The sequence below is a fragment of the Panulirus ornatus genome, chromosome 42 (assembly GCF_036320965.1).
Source record: "Panulirus ornatus isolate Po-2019 chromosome 42, ASM3632096v1, whole genome shotgun sequence".
In the NCBI taxonomy this organism is placed as follows: domain Eukaryota; kingdom Metazoa; phylum Arthropoda; class Malacostraca; order Decapoda; family Palinuridae; genus Panulirus; species Panulirus ornatus.
Genome location: NC_092265.1, coordinates 3,535,241 through 3,552,747, shown reverse-complemented (window position 1 = coordinate 3,552,747; position 17,507 = coordinate 3,535,241). Strand labels below are relative to the sequence as shown.

The window sequence follows — 17,507 nt, the reverse complement described above, 5'->3', positions numbered from 1 at the left end:
GCGAAATGGACGATAGATTACGTACTGGGCTACAATCTCCTCCCGTTAATCATAAGGAAATTTCTTTTGATTTTATCACACTTGGATTACTCCGGCTTGTAGGGCTCTTGTGGGTGATATTCGCTTGGTTTCCATCGCCCAAGAACCACCCAGCAGCGATCGTGTGAGGCGATGGTAGAGGATAAGATTGAACAATTTCGCGGCTCACATGACACATATTTCGCGGCTGGCGGGAACAAAGGCGGATGCGAGCCACCGGAAATGAAACACGGTCTTCGCAGAGCAGCCAGATTCCAATATTTTGATTTTACACTCACGTCTCCAAAACGTCAAAACCAAAATCAATATCGATGGAAGAGAAATCGCCAATTCATTAACCCAAGAAGTGATAATCATGTAAATCTTAGTTGAATTATTGAGACTACCGTCGTCCAACTTTGACTTAGGGCATGGAACATTATTGGAACTAAATATGAAAAGAGAATATGGCGTCATCGGGTGACTTGCTCAGGATTTTTATAAAGATCTTTTTTTATGTTTCTCCATTTATGGTAAGAGAAGTCGATAAGTTCAATGTTTAGTTTTTTTGCAATCGTTTGCTGTTGTTGTTATTAAAAACGGTTTGGATCAGATGGTGAAGACATTATGTCATATCCAGGGAAACAGGCATCTATGATATATCCTTAGAGAGAGGGAGAGAGAGAGAGAGAGCGTTTCAACACCTCACCACTCTACTCCACCTTACTCCCAAACTCAGTCTCTTCCTCCCACCCATCTCATTACTCACCTCTCTCGTGGATTATCAAAACGAGGGCTGCAATGGGGAGGAGTTGGAGGGTGTTAGGGGAATACAGCCATCGTACACATTGCCTTTATCTCCCATACAGTGTCTGACCTCAATTCTGCGTGAAGGGGACACCAAAAACAGGAAGCTGGAGAGGGTATTCTCTTCCCACATATCTTTTGCCGGTTACAATATTACAACGGATCTCTTCTCACCTTCCATCATCATTTAGACACCTTTTCATGGCTTCAGACAGTACTAGATGCCTTTTTCCTTAGCCACCACGCGTACTAGAAGACTTCCATTGTTCTTGCTATCTCTCGTGGGAAAGAGGAGAGGGAGACCCGCGCTTGTGTCATGAGTTTGAACCATTTCATGCACAAGGGTGGACTCCCAGACATGTCCTCTTCCCCTTCGTCAACCCTGGGAGAATGGTGTATACGCTCTCACAAGCAACTAGTTCCTCTCGCTTCGGTACTTTATATATACATTAATTTCTCTTCAGGAATAATATGATTCCTTGTACCAGCCAAGCCACCTGTCCACTCTCTCCTCTCTTAGATGTTTAGACGACCCCAGACCATGAGTCCAGCCAGTGCTTTACGACGCAATCATTCGAGGTCTCGCTCCCATAGGCCAGGTTGAGGAACCTTCCAGCCAACCAACCAACCCTTCCCTGTCCCTCCTCCTCCTTCTCCTTCCCTCTGAGGAAATATTATTTCTTTCTCTCTCTCTCCTGCCTCTTAGACCTCTATTGCACTTCCTGATCTCCCAAAAATCAGTGGAAGATAATCATTAAAAAAAAAAGAGAGAAAAGAAAAGAAGAGGAAGAAGCAGAAAGGATGATTCAAAGTTTTTGATATGACGAGTTTAAAGAGCAGGGTACACGCAGTCGGGAGGGCGGACTTAATGGAGGCCACGACTGGCGTTCAAAAGGTGGTTATTTTGCACTGGTTCTGGGGATCACCAATCCTCTCTCCGAGATTTCTGATGTCCAGAACGTCACTGCACTCAGACCCTGTTTTGCATGAACACCAAAAAGTTAGACTGTCTCAACCAGTAGCAGCTCTGTTGTCATGCCGCTCACTAACTTAGAAGTAAGACGAAGGTATTGACAAAGAGAAGAATATAAAATGCTTTTGATTTTTCTTTAAAAGTACATGTAAGACTGTGTATATATAAAAAAAAAAAAAGAACAGTCTTATTGTCAAAATTATTTTAAATTGGTTTTAAGTATACACGTTCAAAAAAAATTAATGTTTTAAGCATTTAAGATTTTTCATTCAATTTGTTTTTTGTTTTCACTAGAGTAGAATTAACTTTATGTTGCATGGGACAACAGAGGTCTATATTATTTTATGTGTTGTAAACATGTTAAATTATATTTATTATTTCCAACTTCGGTTACTTAATTATTTTTAACCGAATGTTTTCGGTTACTTGATTATTTTTTAACCGAATATTTTTTGTTGGATACACTTAATTGTATTGTGTACTTTTTTATGTCATTATGTATTTCTGTGTTTCATCATCTTATCTCGTGTGTTCCTTTCAGGAAACAGGTGAACGTTTTCGTATATATATATATGTGTGTAATCCCCTTTGCGTACAGGATGGGGAGGGAGATCTACACTCGTAGAACCTCATCGCCTGTGTGTGTGTGTGTGTGTGTGTGTGTGTGTGGTGTGTGTGTGTGTGTGTGTGTGTGTGTGTGTGTGTGTGTGTGCCCCCGTGTCTTCTACTAGTACTGTCTGTCACTCAAGCCAGCGAGAGTGGAAGACTATTTTTGAGTGAGAGGGACGGAAACTCCCCCCCGATAGGACACGAGACATATGGGTTTAAGAGGCGCCTTTTCTATATTCTGGTGGTGAGGGAACCACCCCCCAATATTTCAGCGCAAGAATTGGCCGACATCCGCCAGGAAGAAATGAGTAATAGCGGGTCCATTAGGAGAGAGTAGGAGAGGGTGTGGTAATGTGGGGGAGGGTGTGGGTGTGTGGTAGTGAGGTGGAGGGAGGAGGGAATGTGGTTGCTAGGGAGGGTGTGGGTGTGTGGTACTAGGGTGAGGTGTGGGTCGGGGGAACCAGAGATCCATAACTGTATGTCAATGGGGTATTTGTGTGTGTGTGTTTGTGTGTGTGTGTGTGTGTGTGTTTATGTGGTCGTGAAAGAGTGAGTGATTTTGAGCTGGTGAGTGAATAACAGCGATCTTGAGTTTGCATTTGAGTGATTTTGAGCTGGCGGATGAGTGAGTGGTTTTCAGTCTGTGAGAGAGCGAGTTATTTTGAGTTGGTGAGGAAAGGAATTATTCTGGCCTGGTGATGTTGAGCTACAGAGTGAGTTAGTGACTGAGTTTTTGAATAAGTGGATGATTCTGAGTTTGAATGATGCTGAACTGGTGAGGGAAAGAGTGATTTTGAGTTAGAGTCAGTGTGTGGATTTTAGTTCATGAGTTTGAGATAATGAGTGAACGACTGTAAGTTAGAGTGAGTGGTTTTGAGTTAGTGAATGTATATTTTTGAGCTAAGTGAGTGAGTGCGAGCTTGTGAGTAATTAAGTCTAAGCTCATGAGATTCAACTGGCTATTGAATGAGTCTGGGTAACATTGTGAATGTGTGAGCGAGACAGAGCGAGGAAGTGAGTGAATGAGATAGTCAGTGAATGAGTTTGAATGGGTGAATGTTAGTTTAATTCTTTTAATGAATGATTAGATGAGTAAGTAGAGGTTTGTAAGCCGGTGAGTTTCATGTGAGTGAATGTGTTCTTTTGTTCGTGAGGTAGTGTGTGATAATGAGTGAATTAATGAGTTCCGTAATGAGAGTGAAAATGAGTTTCTAAATGAGCAATTAAATGAGTCTATGTTTGTTAGTAAGTGCGTTAAGTATGAGTGTGAGTTAGTGAGTGAACCAGTGAGGTCGATACGTAGATTAATGAGCTAGTCTGTCAGAGTGAGTCTGAATTCTTAATGATTGGGCTGGAGAGTGAAAGTGGATTTCATACTGAAAGTGAATTTGAATGGGAATTAAAGTGAGTTTCAGTGAGAGTAAAGTGAGCGAGAGAGGGAGTGTATGAGAGTGGAGATGTGCAAGAGAGAGAGAGAGAGAGAGAGAGAGAGAGAGAGAGAGAGAGAGAGGGGGGGGGGAAGAGTCAGGTGTCCAAAAGGAGGATGAACATCTAGGTTGGCTGTGAGCTGGCTGCCCCGTCCGGGACTCGAACTTGGGGCCCGTTAGACTGGTAGGTCGCAGTGCTAAACCCTGTGCCACATAGGCTCGTAGTTAATGAGTGTGCGTGTGTGTGTGCGTCTGTGTGTGTGTGTGTGTGTGTGTGTGTGTGTGTGTGTGTGTGTGTGTGTGTAAATATGCAGGTGTATTGTACTGGGGAGGTTAAGTGTATGGGAGGCTGGGTAAGTGTGGGAATGCGATCATCAGCAGGTTTTAGGGAGTGGGGGAGGTCGAGTGTGTGTGTGTGATGGAAGGGTAGGAGGGTAGTAGAGTCAGTGGTACCCAGTGGTGTGGTAGGGTAGGGAGGTGGTAGAGTGAGGTGGTGCAGCGTGGTGTCTGCGCATGGTAGCGAGGGAGGGTGTAGGATGTGCGGTAGAGGGTTAGGGGTGTGGGTGTGTGGTAGCTCGGGAGGTTGTGGTAATAAGGTAGGGTATGTGAGGGAGGATGTGGGTGTATGGTAGTGGTTGAATAACAGATAGCAGATTTGATGGTCCATGAGGAGGTTATCTTCTGCAGGTCAAGAATATTACCCTGATATCCCTATTATATTTTCTTATCGAGACAGGATAGTAAAACAGAAGGCACCTCCCCACTCACCCACCCATCCACCCGTCACTCCCCCTGGCAACAACAACAAAAACAACAACACAAAAAAGCTGAAAAGGCCCACTATGAAGTAAATATAGGTATGCTCCTTTGGGAAGTTTGTTGGAAAGTGTTGATTGGAAATTACCGCTATAACTAAAGTTGTTCTGCAACGATAAGCTCTGAGGAAGAGGCTGTGATATGAAACGAGAAAGGACGAATTCATTTCGTGATGATGAACTTAAAATGGATTTATTTCCCTCCCCGATGAGGCTTATTTAGTGATAATTGACATCATTAGAGGATTTATGTGGCGGGAGGAGGCGATAATGGAGGAGGGTCTGGTTGTGTGGGAGATGGGAGGTATGGGGGATGTGTTGGGAGGTTCCTTTGGTTGGGAGGATGTGTGTTAGCTGGGGATGGACTCGAGAGAGAGAGAGAGAGAGAGAGAGAGAGAGAGAGAGAGAGAGAGAGAGAGACAGACAGACAGACAGACAGACAGAGGAGAGAGAGACAGAGAGAGAGAGAAAAATGATCCTGAAAAATAAACTTAATGAGCGAGTGGGAGCGTGAGTAATGAGAAGGAATGAGAAAATGAAACAAATCGGAATATATAAAAAAGTTTGTGGGGAAAGTGCGTGAGATTGAGTGTGTTACTGAGCGAAATTGAGTGAGTGGGGAGAGTGGTTGAAGTTGTGAAATTAGTAAAGTGAGAGTGAGGAAGTCAGTGAGAAAGTAGAAAAGGAGAGCAGGTGAGTGAGATTGAGTGAAGAGAAAAGTGAGTGAAAATATAGAACTGAGTATGGGAGTGGGCAAATGTGGATATTCATGTAGTGTAGGTATTTGAATTGTGTGGATCTTCAAGAAGTGTGGATATTTGAATTGTGTGGATATTCAGATATTGTGATCTTTCAGGAAATGTGGATATTCAATGGTGTTGTTCTCCAGGTGTGGATATTTAAATAACGCAGATATTCAGGAAGTGTGGGTGTATGAATAGCAAGGCTATGATGAGAGTTGTGAATGAAGAGAATCTTTCTTTTTACTATTTTTCTATCTATTTATTCTGCTTTCTTCCTTTTTTACTTATTATTCTTTCTTCCTTTCGTTTTAGTTTTCCTTTTTGGAATGCTGATTTTTTCTGCCTCTGTCTCTCTCATCTTTCCTCTGTTCACTTTCGTCTGTTTCTTAAAGACGCTTGACTTCCGCGTCAGCCAGCACAAGATGGGAGGAGCCCATCAGGCATCTGAGGTCAAGTAGAGGTCACGTCGTCAGGCGACGTGTGTCGCTGACCTTGAGGTTTCCTCCTGTCGTGGTCACGTCGTCAGGAGGAGCAGGAGGGTGGAAGGGAGTGGGTGTCGCCCACCTGGTGCTCCTCCTGACGAGGGAGTGGTTCGACCTCAGCACCTCCCTCCCTCCCTTGCCGGCTACAGTGTCACTCTCCCTCATTCACCAACCCTCTCTCTCTCTCTCTCTCTCTCTCTCTCTCTCTCTCTCTCTCTCTCTCTCTCTCTCTCTCTCTCTCTCTCTCTCTCTCTCTCTCTCTCTCTCTTATTGGCTCTCTCTTTGTTTCTCTTCATCTCTTTCCTAATTAGCGTTTCTTGTTTTCCTTCCTTCTTTTTTTCTCATTTTGTTTCTTCTCTATTCATTAGAGTTGTTTCATCTCCCCTATCCTCCATGTACTCTCTTCCCTTGTCTTTCTTAATTCTTCTGTTCTCTCTATTATCTCATTTTCTTGTCTCATATACCCTTCTCTGTTTATCATCCCTTTTTTTCCATCGTACCGTTTCTCTACTTCTTTTTTGTCTCTCCTCTCTTGAATCCCCTACTTGATTTTTATCCTACATTCGTTTCTCTCTATATTTCTTCTAATTTTCTTGTTCTTCTTGTTCCTCCTTATATTCACCTACAATTTCCTTCTTTTCCATCCCGGCTTTTGTGGTTCTCCCCTTCACTCCTATTGACCCTTTTCTGTTTCTTCTTTTCTCTTTTGCTTTTTTATCTTCTTCCTATTCTTTCATTTTCTTTTTATTAATCAGTGTTGCTTTACATTTCATTTCGCCATTTCTCACGTTTCTTCAGTCCTTTATATTCTATTCTACTTTATTTCTATCATTCTTCTCTCTTTCTTTCGTTGGCTTTCCCATTTATCCTATATTTTCCTCTCTCCTATATTCTTTTCTCACTTCGTCTGTCTCATTTATCGTATGTGCTCCTGTTCTTATGACATTTTTATTTCTATTACATCTTATATCCTGGTTTTTCTCTGTCCTTTGTTTCCCTTCTCTCATTTCTGTTGTGTCCTATTTACGCACGCTTGTATTTTCTTTGTTTTTCCTGTTTCCTTCTTCTGTTTCTTTTTTCATTTCTGCTTCCGTCGTTTGTCTCCTGGTATAGCTTCCCCTTCTCGTGTTTCTCCTCTTCATTTCTTCTTTTGGATCTTTTTCAGTCTTTTTCAGTTTTTCTTTTCATTTTTCATTCTTCTTTCTTCTGTTTTTTTCAGATTTCTACATCAGTCTCAGATGAATTCTCTCTTTTCCTTTTCTTCTCTTATTTCATATTCCTTTCCTTTTATTTCTTCCCATTTTATCTGCCCTTTTCTTTATCTTTCTTATGTTTCTTAATCTTTTTCTGTCTCTTCCTTCTTTCTGTTTCTTCTCGTTTCCTCTCTTCTCCTCCTTTCTCTTCTCTTGTTCTGTCCCCTTTCTTATCCTTCTTCTCCCCCTCTTTCTTTCGTATTATATTTGTGTTAACCTCTATTATTTATCTTTATCATTTCTCGTCTCTCCCATTTATCATCTCCTCCCTAAGTATTCTCCCTGTTATCGCTGTATCTTCTTCCTTCATTTCGTCTAAGCTTACCTTCACTTCATCTCTCTCCCATGTAATCTCTCCCTCCTCTTTCTCTTATCGTTTACCTTATTCCTCTTCGTCTTTCATTTATCTAATCTTTTTTCGTTATCTTTACTCTCGGGTTTATTACTTTCCTCCCCGTCTTGCAGCTTGTTTTCTTTTCTTCCTCTGTTCTCGATATTATCTGGTTTATTTCTTCTCTTGTTCTTCCTCTCTCTCTTAGTTCCTCATTCTTAATACTTCTCTTTGCATGTTTCTCTCTCTTCTTTAAAGTTTTCGTTAGTTGTGTTTTTCTTAATTCCTTATCTTTATCTTTTCGAACAGTTTTCTCTCTTCTTATTATTATCTTTTCTATCTTCTTCCTTTTACTGTCGTATGTCTCGCCTCTTCCCATATGTTCGTCTGTATCTTCGTCTTTCTCGCTTCTCTTCTATCTTTTTAGTTATTTTCTTTTGTTTTTCTTGTTTTTCGTTTCTCATGTTGCTTATCTTCACTTCCTCTTCTCTTTTTCTCTCGTTTGTCGCATTTCGTTTTGACTGCATTCTTCCTCTGTTTCACTTTTCTTCTGCTTCCTTTCCTTCTTCTTCCTCTTCTTCTTCTTCCTTTTCTTCTTCTACTTCTAAAGTTTCACTGTCTTCTTGATATATCTTCTTTCACTTCTTTATTCTCTTCTTCTCTTCCTTTATTCCCACTATTCTTAAAATACGTCTTTGTTCTCTTGTTATCGTTTCCTAAACATGTTTTTCTCTTCCTGTGCCATATTCCTTACCTTCGTTTCACTTCTTCTGCCACTCGTGGTTATCATCTTTCTTGCACCTCTTTCTCTCTTTTGTTGCTGTTTTCCTATATTTCCAGTTATCAGTATTTCTTTCTTCTATCTTTACTACTCTTCCTTTGTGCTTTCTTCCCTTCGTGTTTCTTTGTCTACTTTCATCTTGTTTTGTCTCATCTGTCTTTCTCCTTCTCATGTGTTTATCCCTTTCCTCCATGTCTTTATCTGGTGTATCCTCATCTCTCAAAGTTCTTTCCTATTTCTCATCTTCCCTTTTCTTTCTCTGTGATTTGCATTTGTGTTTCTCACGTCTCTTTTCCGTCTTTGTTCATTTTTCATTTTCCTTTTTTTCCATCATCGTTTTCTTTTTCTGTCAGCTGTTTACTCTCATGCTTCACTTTGCTGATGCTTTTCCTCAGTGGCGCTTTTCTTTTATTATCGTCTCTCTCTTTCTTCTCTTATTTATCATCCGTAATCTTTTCCTGGTGTCTTTTGTTTCTCTTCCTTGCTTGCTTTTCTGCTGCTCGTGTTAACCTTCTCTCGTTTATTACCTCTCCTCTTGCACCACTTTTATCTTCTATCAGGATTTTCTTCACTCACACCCCCCCCCCCCCCCCCCAAGTTTTTATCCTATCTCTTCTTTCTTATATTTTTTTCATTTGTTATTTTTCATAAAAGTTTTCATCATTCACTTCTCTGTTCTTTTGTTTTCTAGTCACTTTCCGGGCTGCTCTCATTACTTTTTTCCCCCGTGTGTTGTTTCATCTTTTTCCATTATTATTTTCTCTCGTTTCTTTTGGTTTAAGGTCTTTTCTTTCTCCTCATTCACTCCCTTTTTTCCTTACGTCCCAACTCCTCGTTTCTCCTCATTTCTCAACTTTTTCTTTGTTTCAGCTTCCATATTTTTCCTGTCTTTGTTTCGCCTCTTTTCCCGTTCCTGTACATAATCTTGCTCCTTTTGTTTCCCACTTTCCTTGTTCAGTCTTGCTCCTTTATTCACCGTTTCTCTCCAGTTTAGTTTGCTTCTAATTTCTCCACCGATCTTTGTTTATCTTCATTTCATTTGTACCTCGTGTAAACTTTAGTTCTTATTTTCTCGCCTCTCTTCCTTTTTTATCTTGTCTCTTCTTTTTTCGCTCTTCTGTTTTTCCCTCTTCATTAAGATGTCAATCTCGTTTTTCTCCTTTGTTTTCCCTTGTTTATGATGTATAAGTACTCTAACCATGATCCTTTCCCGCTTTTTTCTTCTCATTTCCTTTTTTCCTCCTCTTTTTTAGTTATTTTCCCCTTTATCACTCCTTATTCTTCCTTTTTTTTCTCTCTTCTGTCTCATTTAGTATGCCTCATCCTCCTCTTCTCCCTGATTTGTGCTCACCTCACTCTTCTCTTTCCTGTGGCATGTCTGAGAGACACGTCAGGCACCGACCACTTTCATCCCTCTGGAAAAAACCATCACGACCTGTCGGCCTGGAACGCTTACTCTGTCTTTTGGAACACCTTCACGACCTGTCGGCTTGGAACGCTCGTTCTGTTCTCTGGAACACTTCCGCAACCTTGTGTCGGCCGGGAAAATTTCGTCTCTTCACTGGAATATCTTGACAACCTCATCCTCTGTCGGTCTGGAACTCTCCTCTCTCTTCTGGAACACCTCCACAACCTTTTCCTCATACGGCCTGGAACTTTCCCATTCTCTTCTGATACACCTTAACAGCCATTTCTTCGGGCAGCCTGGAACATTTCATGTCTCCTCTGGAACACCTCCAAGACCTCTTCCTTTGGCGGCCTGGAATACTTCGTTTTGTCCTTTGGAACACTTGCACCACATCGTGTCGGCCTGAGACGCTCGATCTGTCCTTTGGAAAACCTTTACAGCTTCGTCCTCTGTCGTCCTACAACACTCCCTCTCTCCTGTGGAACAGCTTTCTAACTTCGCACTCTATATGCCTGGAACGCTTCTTCTCAGCTCCCCGGCTGACCCCAGTGTCAGCTGGCAGTTTCCCCACCATCTCTAAAATCCAGCAGCTTCTGGGAACATTCCTTCCATCCCTTGCTTATATCCTGCAGTATCCAGTCTGTAGGAGGAACGGGAAGAGGAATGCTTTACCTTGAGGGTTGAGTGGATGACATGATTGTGACTTAGCAATGGAATGATAGTGTCGAGGATGCATGTACTAAAAGTATGACTTCCAATTGCAGTGCAGGAGGCAACGCATGTTGTCTAGTGATGGTTGGTAAGAGTAGCCAGACTTTATATATAACAGAGTGAGTGAGCAGCACCGGCTTTTCTTGAGCCATGTGTAGATTAGTAAGACGAATTCAAAGTCTAAAATGTAGATACAGTGTTCGAAGTACACACGGAACGGCGACCAAAAACAGTAAGACTAAAGCTTAAAAAAGAGTTTACATTAGTGTGGGGAATCATTTCTTTACCAATGAGATCATTGCTCACTGGAATAGGCTGCCTCTTAACGTGGTTAATGCCAAAACGATGGACTCTGTAGCAGTGAGGTTACGTGATTATTTTCGGTCTTTATATCATCACTGGCTAGCGACACTGCTTCTGCTTCTTCCATAGGTAACTCCTTCGCAAACTAGTGAGTCTTCTGCTCCTTGTGTTCTCCGTGTGCTCCATCCCTTCCCCTCTTCCTCCGTCCTCCCCTTCCTCACTTCTCTCTCCTTCCCTCTTTCCGTACCTCCCTCTGTCTGTCTCCTTTCCTGTCTCCTCCTCCCTCCTCTCATACCCCTTCCCATCCTTAACTGCGCAGTGAAGTGCTCCACAAAATATTGCCCATAAACCAGGCCGCTCGGAAGCCCCCGCCGAGTGCCCTACCATTTTCTAGCATCCATTCCTAAACCTTCCCAGTCCAGAAGAGCAACGACTCGCGTACCTCTCAAATTCCCCGCCATATGAAGATCCTAGCGATATCCAAAGTTCTGTCGCAGTTTTTTTTTTTTTTTTTTTCTAGGATGGCTTGTAGGCACCGTCGCAACTTTATGGGTATTGTCTTCCCTTCGTATGTCGCTGGAAAGTTTTCGTCGAGTCTCCATCATTAACGTCCCTCGCCTTTTGCCTTTGTCTTCGGTCAGTATATTTGTATATGGCAGCCCGTAGTATGCTTTGTTATAGCTGAGCCACTCGTGCAGTGAAGTCTCTACGTGATCTGTATTCTCTATCGGTTCCGTGTCGTTCGTTGGCTCAACAGTTCGTAACATTTGGCTTTCGTCCTGAACTACAAACGACTTTTGACTGTGGAGGCTCAGTGCTTCCCCTCAGCCATGCATCATGCCTTCATGTCCAAGTTTCAACATTCCAGGCCACGGAAGCTCCCTCAGACACGCACTTCCTGCTGTCTCCGTTGACTTAGAATACATTATAGTGGGTGGTTCATGTGTCTGGCGCTAACTTACGTTACGAGTGTGATGCTCTGGACAGTGGTTCGAGGGTTTTAGAGGCATTAGCCCGAGGATTCATTGGTCGATGATTCATGAAACATTCTTTACAGGTTTTATGAGATGTTGGCTCAAGGATTCACAGGACATTGGTTCAATGATTCATGAAATAGTGGTTGGAAAATTATTGAGACAGGGGTTCGAGGATTCATGGTACATTTGCTCACGGATTCTCTAGACAGTGCCTTGAAGCTCTACGGCAGAGAAGTACGAGGGTTCTGATAATGGGGATTCTATGCTTCGCGGGAAGATAATTCGAGGTTTCAAAGGAGCACGGTAGTTACCCAGCGACCAGACCCTTCAAGATAAGGACCACATCTGCAGTACAATCGTATATGGTCTAAGAATTCTCTTGAACCTGAAGACAACAGCTTCTATATCCAGAGTCATTACGGTTTCCGGAGTAATGGAAACTTCGCCGCAGAACTAAAAAGTGCACTTACCTGAGACGAAGCAATAATTTCCAGTCATAAAGAAATGAAAGTAGAGCTTTTGAGACACATTCCCAGAACACACAGCCACCTTGTACAGTCAGAGGCGTCCAGACTTATCAGCTTCGAAAAAGGCATGGAAACGTTAAAACAAACTTATGAACAGATTAGCTTCTGTGGTGCTAGGGAGATTAAAACCCAGAGACACAGTTACAGAAGGTAATCGAACGATACACAAGAAGAGCTGTAAAATCCTGGGCCACACGTTTACATCATGAGGTACGAGGTGCAGCAGCCCTGATTAACCTATACTGATACTGGCACCTGCTGAAGAGGCAGAAATTACATCTGGTAAAGGCTCTGATCGTCCCCCATCGTGATCTCACCAGTACCCATCGAACTCGCCTATAAATCACGTGTACTGAAGTACAGGGATACAAAGTAAGGCTCTGTGTCCCACATTAAAAACATACCCCTACATTGATGAAACCGAGGAACATCAGATCAAAAAGATGAAGTGGTTCATGCTTACGAGAAGCAGCACAAAAGAAATATGACAGAAACTAGAAGACAAAGGAGACACGAACCATAGATACATCCCAGACTTGGCCAGCAGCACTTGTAAGCAACACACTTGGCTACCACGGAGCCTCAAAGCCCTGAAAGAGGCTCCAGTCATCATGTGAAATACACAGTCAATAGCCAGTTTTCTTTCCAAACTAACAAACATCATGATACCCAGCCCCAGCAGCCAGGGTGTTATTAATAAGGCACCAGAAATACGTATCCATCAAACCTTCCACACTTCAGCATAACCTTGACCATACATCTGTTACACTATGTAACTCACTTGTATTTCTCCACTGAACCTTCCCTTCACCAATACCCTCCCTGTCCCCTTCTTAATTACCCAGTTAAGAAAAAAATGCGAATGAAGAGGGAGATCTGAGCGAGTGAGTGAGAGAGAGAGGAAGAAGAATGAAAGAGGACTGTATATAGAGGAACGTTTGCTAGGAGAAAGAAAAGAAAAGGAAGAGATTATTGGATTGTGGGGGACAAGGGAGAGATGCCTTAAGGGGTACCCCAGAGGGCAGCGAAGGAGTAAAACATCTGACGTGTCCTTTGGTTAGGAGGTGCCAGGGAATGAGATGGGGTAAATCATATGGTAAGGAGATACCCCGAGGGTGCAAGAGAGGGTCAATCATCTGTCATGTTATATAATAAGCAGGTGTACCGAGGAGATTAGAGCAGGTTAAATCACCCAGTATCTCTTAAAGCTGTCTGGAAACGGAGACTCAAAATATTCAACGAAGACTCAGAATATTCCATAGATTCCGTAGAGGTGTCCCCCTCTCACATAATCTGCCTTGCAAATACCCCCAATGATTTTGGTTCGTTGCTTGAGCCAAGGGCTTCTTCTTCTTCGGTCCATCTTACCCTGACCGACCAGACACACGAAGCCAACCAGGTCGTCACATGACCCACGAGATATGACCAGCGGTACAAACTGGACGACCAAACTCCCTCATTACCCACAGTAACAGACCTGTAATGATAGACGGGACCTGACTGTGACCTACGCGGTGTAAATGCCCCTGTTGGGTCTTGACCTTTCTGGTCACGAAAATGTAGATAATTTGAATAATTCGTCGGATCGACTAGTAAGCCACGACCTTCAGCACGAAGGGGTCAGACCCTTCGTGATACAGTGAAAAGTCTTTTACATCGAGAGAGAGAGAGAGAGAGAGAGAGAGAGAGAGAGAGAGAGAGAGAGAGAGAGAGAGAGAGACGCTGTGATAAGACTTAAAACATTTTGAGGATTTTGGGTCGTTTTTTTTTCGAGAAATTCTTTCCCCGGGTGAAATACTCTACACGAGAATCTCTCTCTCTCTCTCTCTCTCTCTCTCTCTCTCTCTCTCTCTCTCTCTCTCTCTCTCTCTCTCTCTCTCTCCCACAGGCCAGTGTCTTCGTGCTGTCATCACACGTTTACGTCACCGACGTGTTATTATTTCGAGTTCGTCTGAGTAAAATGCCGCGCCGTTCCGCTCATGCCATCACTTTTACCGTTGGTCGTTGTCTGTTGTTTACTGTTTACATAATCATCCCTAAAACTACAGGACCAATGTTAACCACCCTTGACTGAGATGGTCCATAGATGGTGTGGTGTGGTCCCTTTTCAGAACTTGTGTCGGGCCACACAGACCACCATCCAAGACACCCTGTGTTACCTTGGAATAGCCTCGTTCGATAACAATTTTCACATTCCAATTTTCTCCAAACTTACTGGGCCGATCTAGGTCAAACTTGGCTAGGATGTTCCATGGTTCGTCCCCATTTCAAAATTGTGTCTGATGACCCCCGACCCCCACCTGCCACGATGGTACACTGGTACGAAAAAAATAGAAGAGTTTCGTGTTTGGTCAGAATTGGCTCGAAATATATCAGCAGAAACTTATGAATCATGACGTATCTGATCGAGAATTTTCTGTAAGATTTAGACATTCGCCAGTTTTTTTGTTATGATTATGTAAATGAGGCTTATTTTGTCGGAAAAAAAAATCGCAAGGGAAAAAAAAACGCTGAAACCACGTAGCTTGACGAGGATGGCCCCTGGGTTTCCCTCGTTTCAAAGCAGTGTCTCGCCTCCTCACTCACCATCCAAGATGGCCTCTATTACTTACGAACGCAAATTTATTCAAAGAATCAAAACTTTTTTGTTTTACGGTAGATTTGCCTCAAACTTGAAATGTTGTTACGTGCTTCTACGTTGTCTGACATACATGAAATAGCTCTGTGAAATATACACAGTTTTGACTCCCGCGCGATTACGTAACTCCGTCACATTTTGACCCAAACAATAATAATGAGAACCTGGTAGGTTTACACACTTCCACCCAGGTTAGCAACACCGGGTCACGTGAGCAGATACTTTTACTTATGGTCGCGTGCCAGGAACCCATATCATATTTGACGCAGGTCTGGACGAAGCTGCGATTCCTTGTCCTTTCCCTCGCCTTTCAGAGCGTTTACACTTGGCTCATTTCACTGATACACATCCTCCAAGTCGGACGACCTCAGAAGCACGGAAAAGTATAATGATACATGTGTATGAGAGACAGTGTAGTCCTTTCCAGTCTACACTTAGTCCAGCTAGACACACTGTGTACACATACGAGTCCTTCCTGTAGATACGAGTCCTTCCTGTAGATATTCAAGGGCGATATGAATTGCGTCCGGAAGTTTAGTTCATCTTTATCTCTCGGTGCGTCCTTAATGGCCAATCACAAACCTCATTTAAAAGTAAGAAAGGGAACAAGAAAACTAGCCATTCCCTCTGTTGGGAGCGTTTTTCATTCGTTCTCCAGTGAATATGTAATTATCTTTAGGTAGATGTATTAATACATGTCAGGTTGGTATTCACACATACACACACACACACACAGATATATATATATATATATATATATATATATATATATATATATATATATATATATATACATGTGAGTCATCCATTAGACAAGGTAATTAGGGCTGTTTAGTCTTAAGAGGGTAGTTACAGTTGGTGTAGTGTGAGACATGCTAGTTCAGTGTGAGTCGTACCAGTAGACCCACACTCATCACACTTCCTCAGTAGACAAGTTAACAGGCTAGTACAGTCGCCACGCCATATATATATTGCTGTGTAGATACATACTAGTGCGCTGCTGTAACCTCCTGTTAAAAGTAGCTCCCTCCTCCTCCTCCTCCTCCTCCCCAGCTGAAGTTAAATAGCCCAAGACATTTTACCATAATTTTTACCATAGCTTTTTTTTTTTACCTCTTAAATCTAAAGGATTGGGAAGTTGACGCTGTAGTAAAGTGCCATCCATACGTGATACAGTTATGTATTCTGTACCTGTATTATGAATTTCATGTTCTTTGATGAGACATGCCTACTTAACTACGTAACTTAATGTTACAAAAACAAAGGCTTTTAACTTGTTTTACCCCGGTATTAACACCCAAATCTGCCACTTTCGCGAGGTGATCGGTCTGGTCAATTTGGAAACCTATAGATAGGTTATTCTTATGAACCATTTACTCTGTAATACTCAATTTATATAAACTATTTCCTACAGTTTATTTTCAGTGACTATCAATCAAGTTGGACAGTATTGACGCTGATACAAACCTAGATGAACGATCAGCAAGAACGGTAAAAAACAGAATAAGAAAAATGATTCAAATGATTAGGCACAGATTTTTAGATTTTGACCTGACTACCATCCTCTGTGGCGCCATGTTGGACTTGTAGTTAGGTAATAAAGCTTTTCCCCCCTGCAATAAGGCTCTTCCATAAGACTGTCAGATTCACACTATACTACTGCAACACTTAGTATAATTCTGTCGCTCTAATTCTTGACTATTGTAGTGCTAGAGCTGTAATTATCTTAGTATAATTCTGTCGCTGTGATTTTCCACTAATGATGTAGATTTGATTATCACTACAATAAACTTAGTGTAATTCTGTCACTATAATTCTCCATTACTATAATGCTGTTGCTGTAATTTTGTCACTATAATACTCTTAGTATAATTATCACTATAATTTTCCACTCTTATAATGCTGTAGCTGTAATTATCACTATGATACTCCTAGTATGATTCTGTCAATATTTCTCTGCCACTATGATACTGTAGCTGTAATGATCACTATAATACTCTGCTTCTGTATAATTCTTTGCCACTGTAATACCATTAGCTATAATACCTTTTTAGCCACTGTAAACTCCCTTAGCCTTATATCTCTTAGCTATGATACTATTAGGTACTATAATGCTCTTGGCCTTATACCTCTTATCTATAAGGCTCTGTATGCACTAAAATGCTATGAGCCTTATACCTTTTAGTTATAAGACTCTCGAGTACTATAGTGCCCGAGCTTTATACCTCGTAGCTATAAGACTCTTAGGCTTTATAATGCTCTTAGCCATAGTCATCCCCCCCCCCTTACTATTACTTCAGCCTGTGAGACTAACTCCCATTGTATTTCCAGCACCAAAACGCCGCTCAAGCATTGGTGAGTCGGGAAATGAGAAATGTTTATAGCATGAGTCTGCCACTAGTATATAAATTATATATATTATATTCATTAAGTCTACCATTAGTATATATATATATATATATATATATATATATATATATATATATATATATATATATATATATATATATATGGTCTTATACCATCGTTTCTCTAGTTTAATCTTAATCAATGCATTCTATGATTGCCTTTATTACCATTCATTACCCATACTAATTATTATTATTATTACTATTATTATCATTATCATTGTTATTATTATTATTATCATTACTATATTATTATTATTATTATTATTATTATTATTATTATTATTATTGCGTTA

At 41.6% G+C, this 17,507-nt stretch overlaps 1 protein-coding gene across 7 annotated transcripts in view; it reads left to right on the top strand.

Moving 5' to 3' along the window:
* The window catches only part of LOC139761827 (sodium/potassium/calcium exchanger Nckx30C-like), a 367,624-nt gene that overhangs the window by 264,949 nt on the left and 85,168 nt on the right, over window positions 1-17,507 (top strand). For all 7 annotated transcript variants that reach the window (XM_071686345.1, XM_071686348.1, XM_071686349.1 and 4 more), the window contains one exon: window positions 17,135-17,158. In XM_071686345.1, coding sequence (XP_071542446.1) covers window positions 17,135-17,158 — 24 coding nt within the window. The remainder of the gene's footprint in view (window positions 1-17,134; window positions 17,159-17,507) is intronic.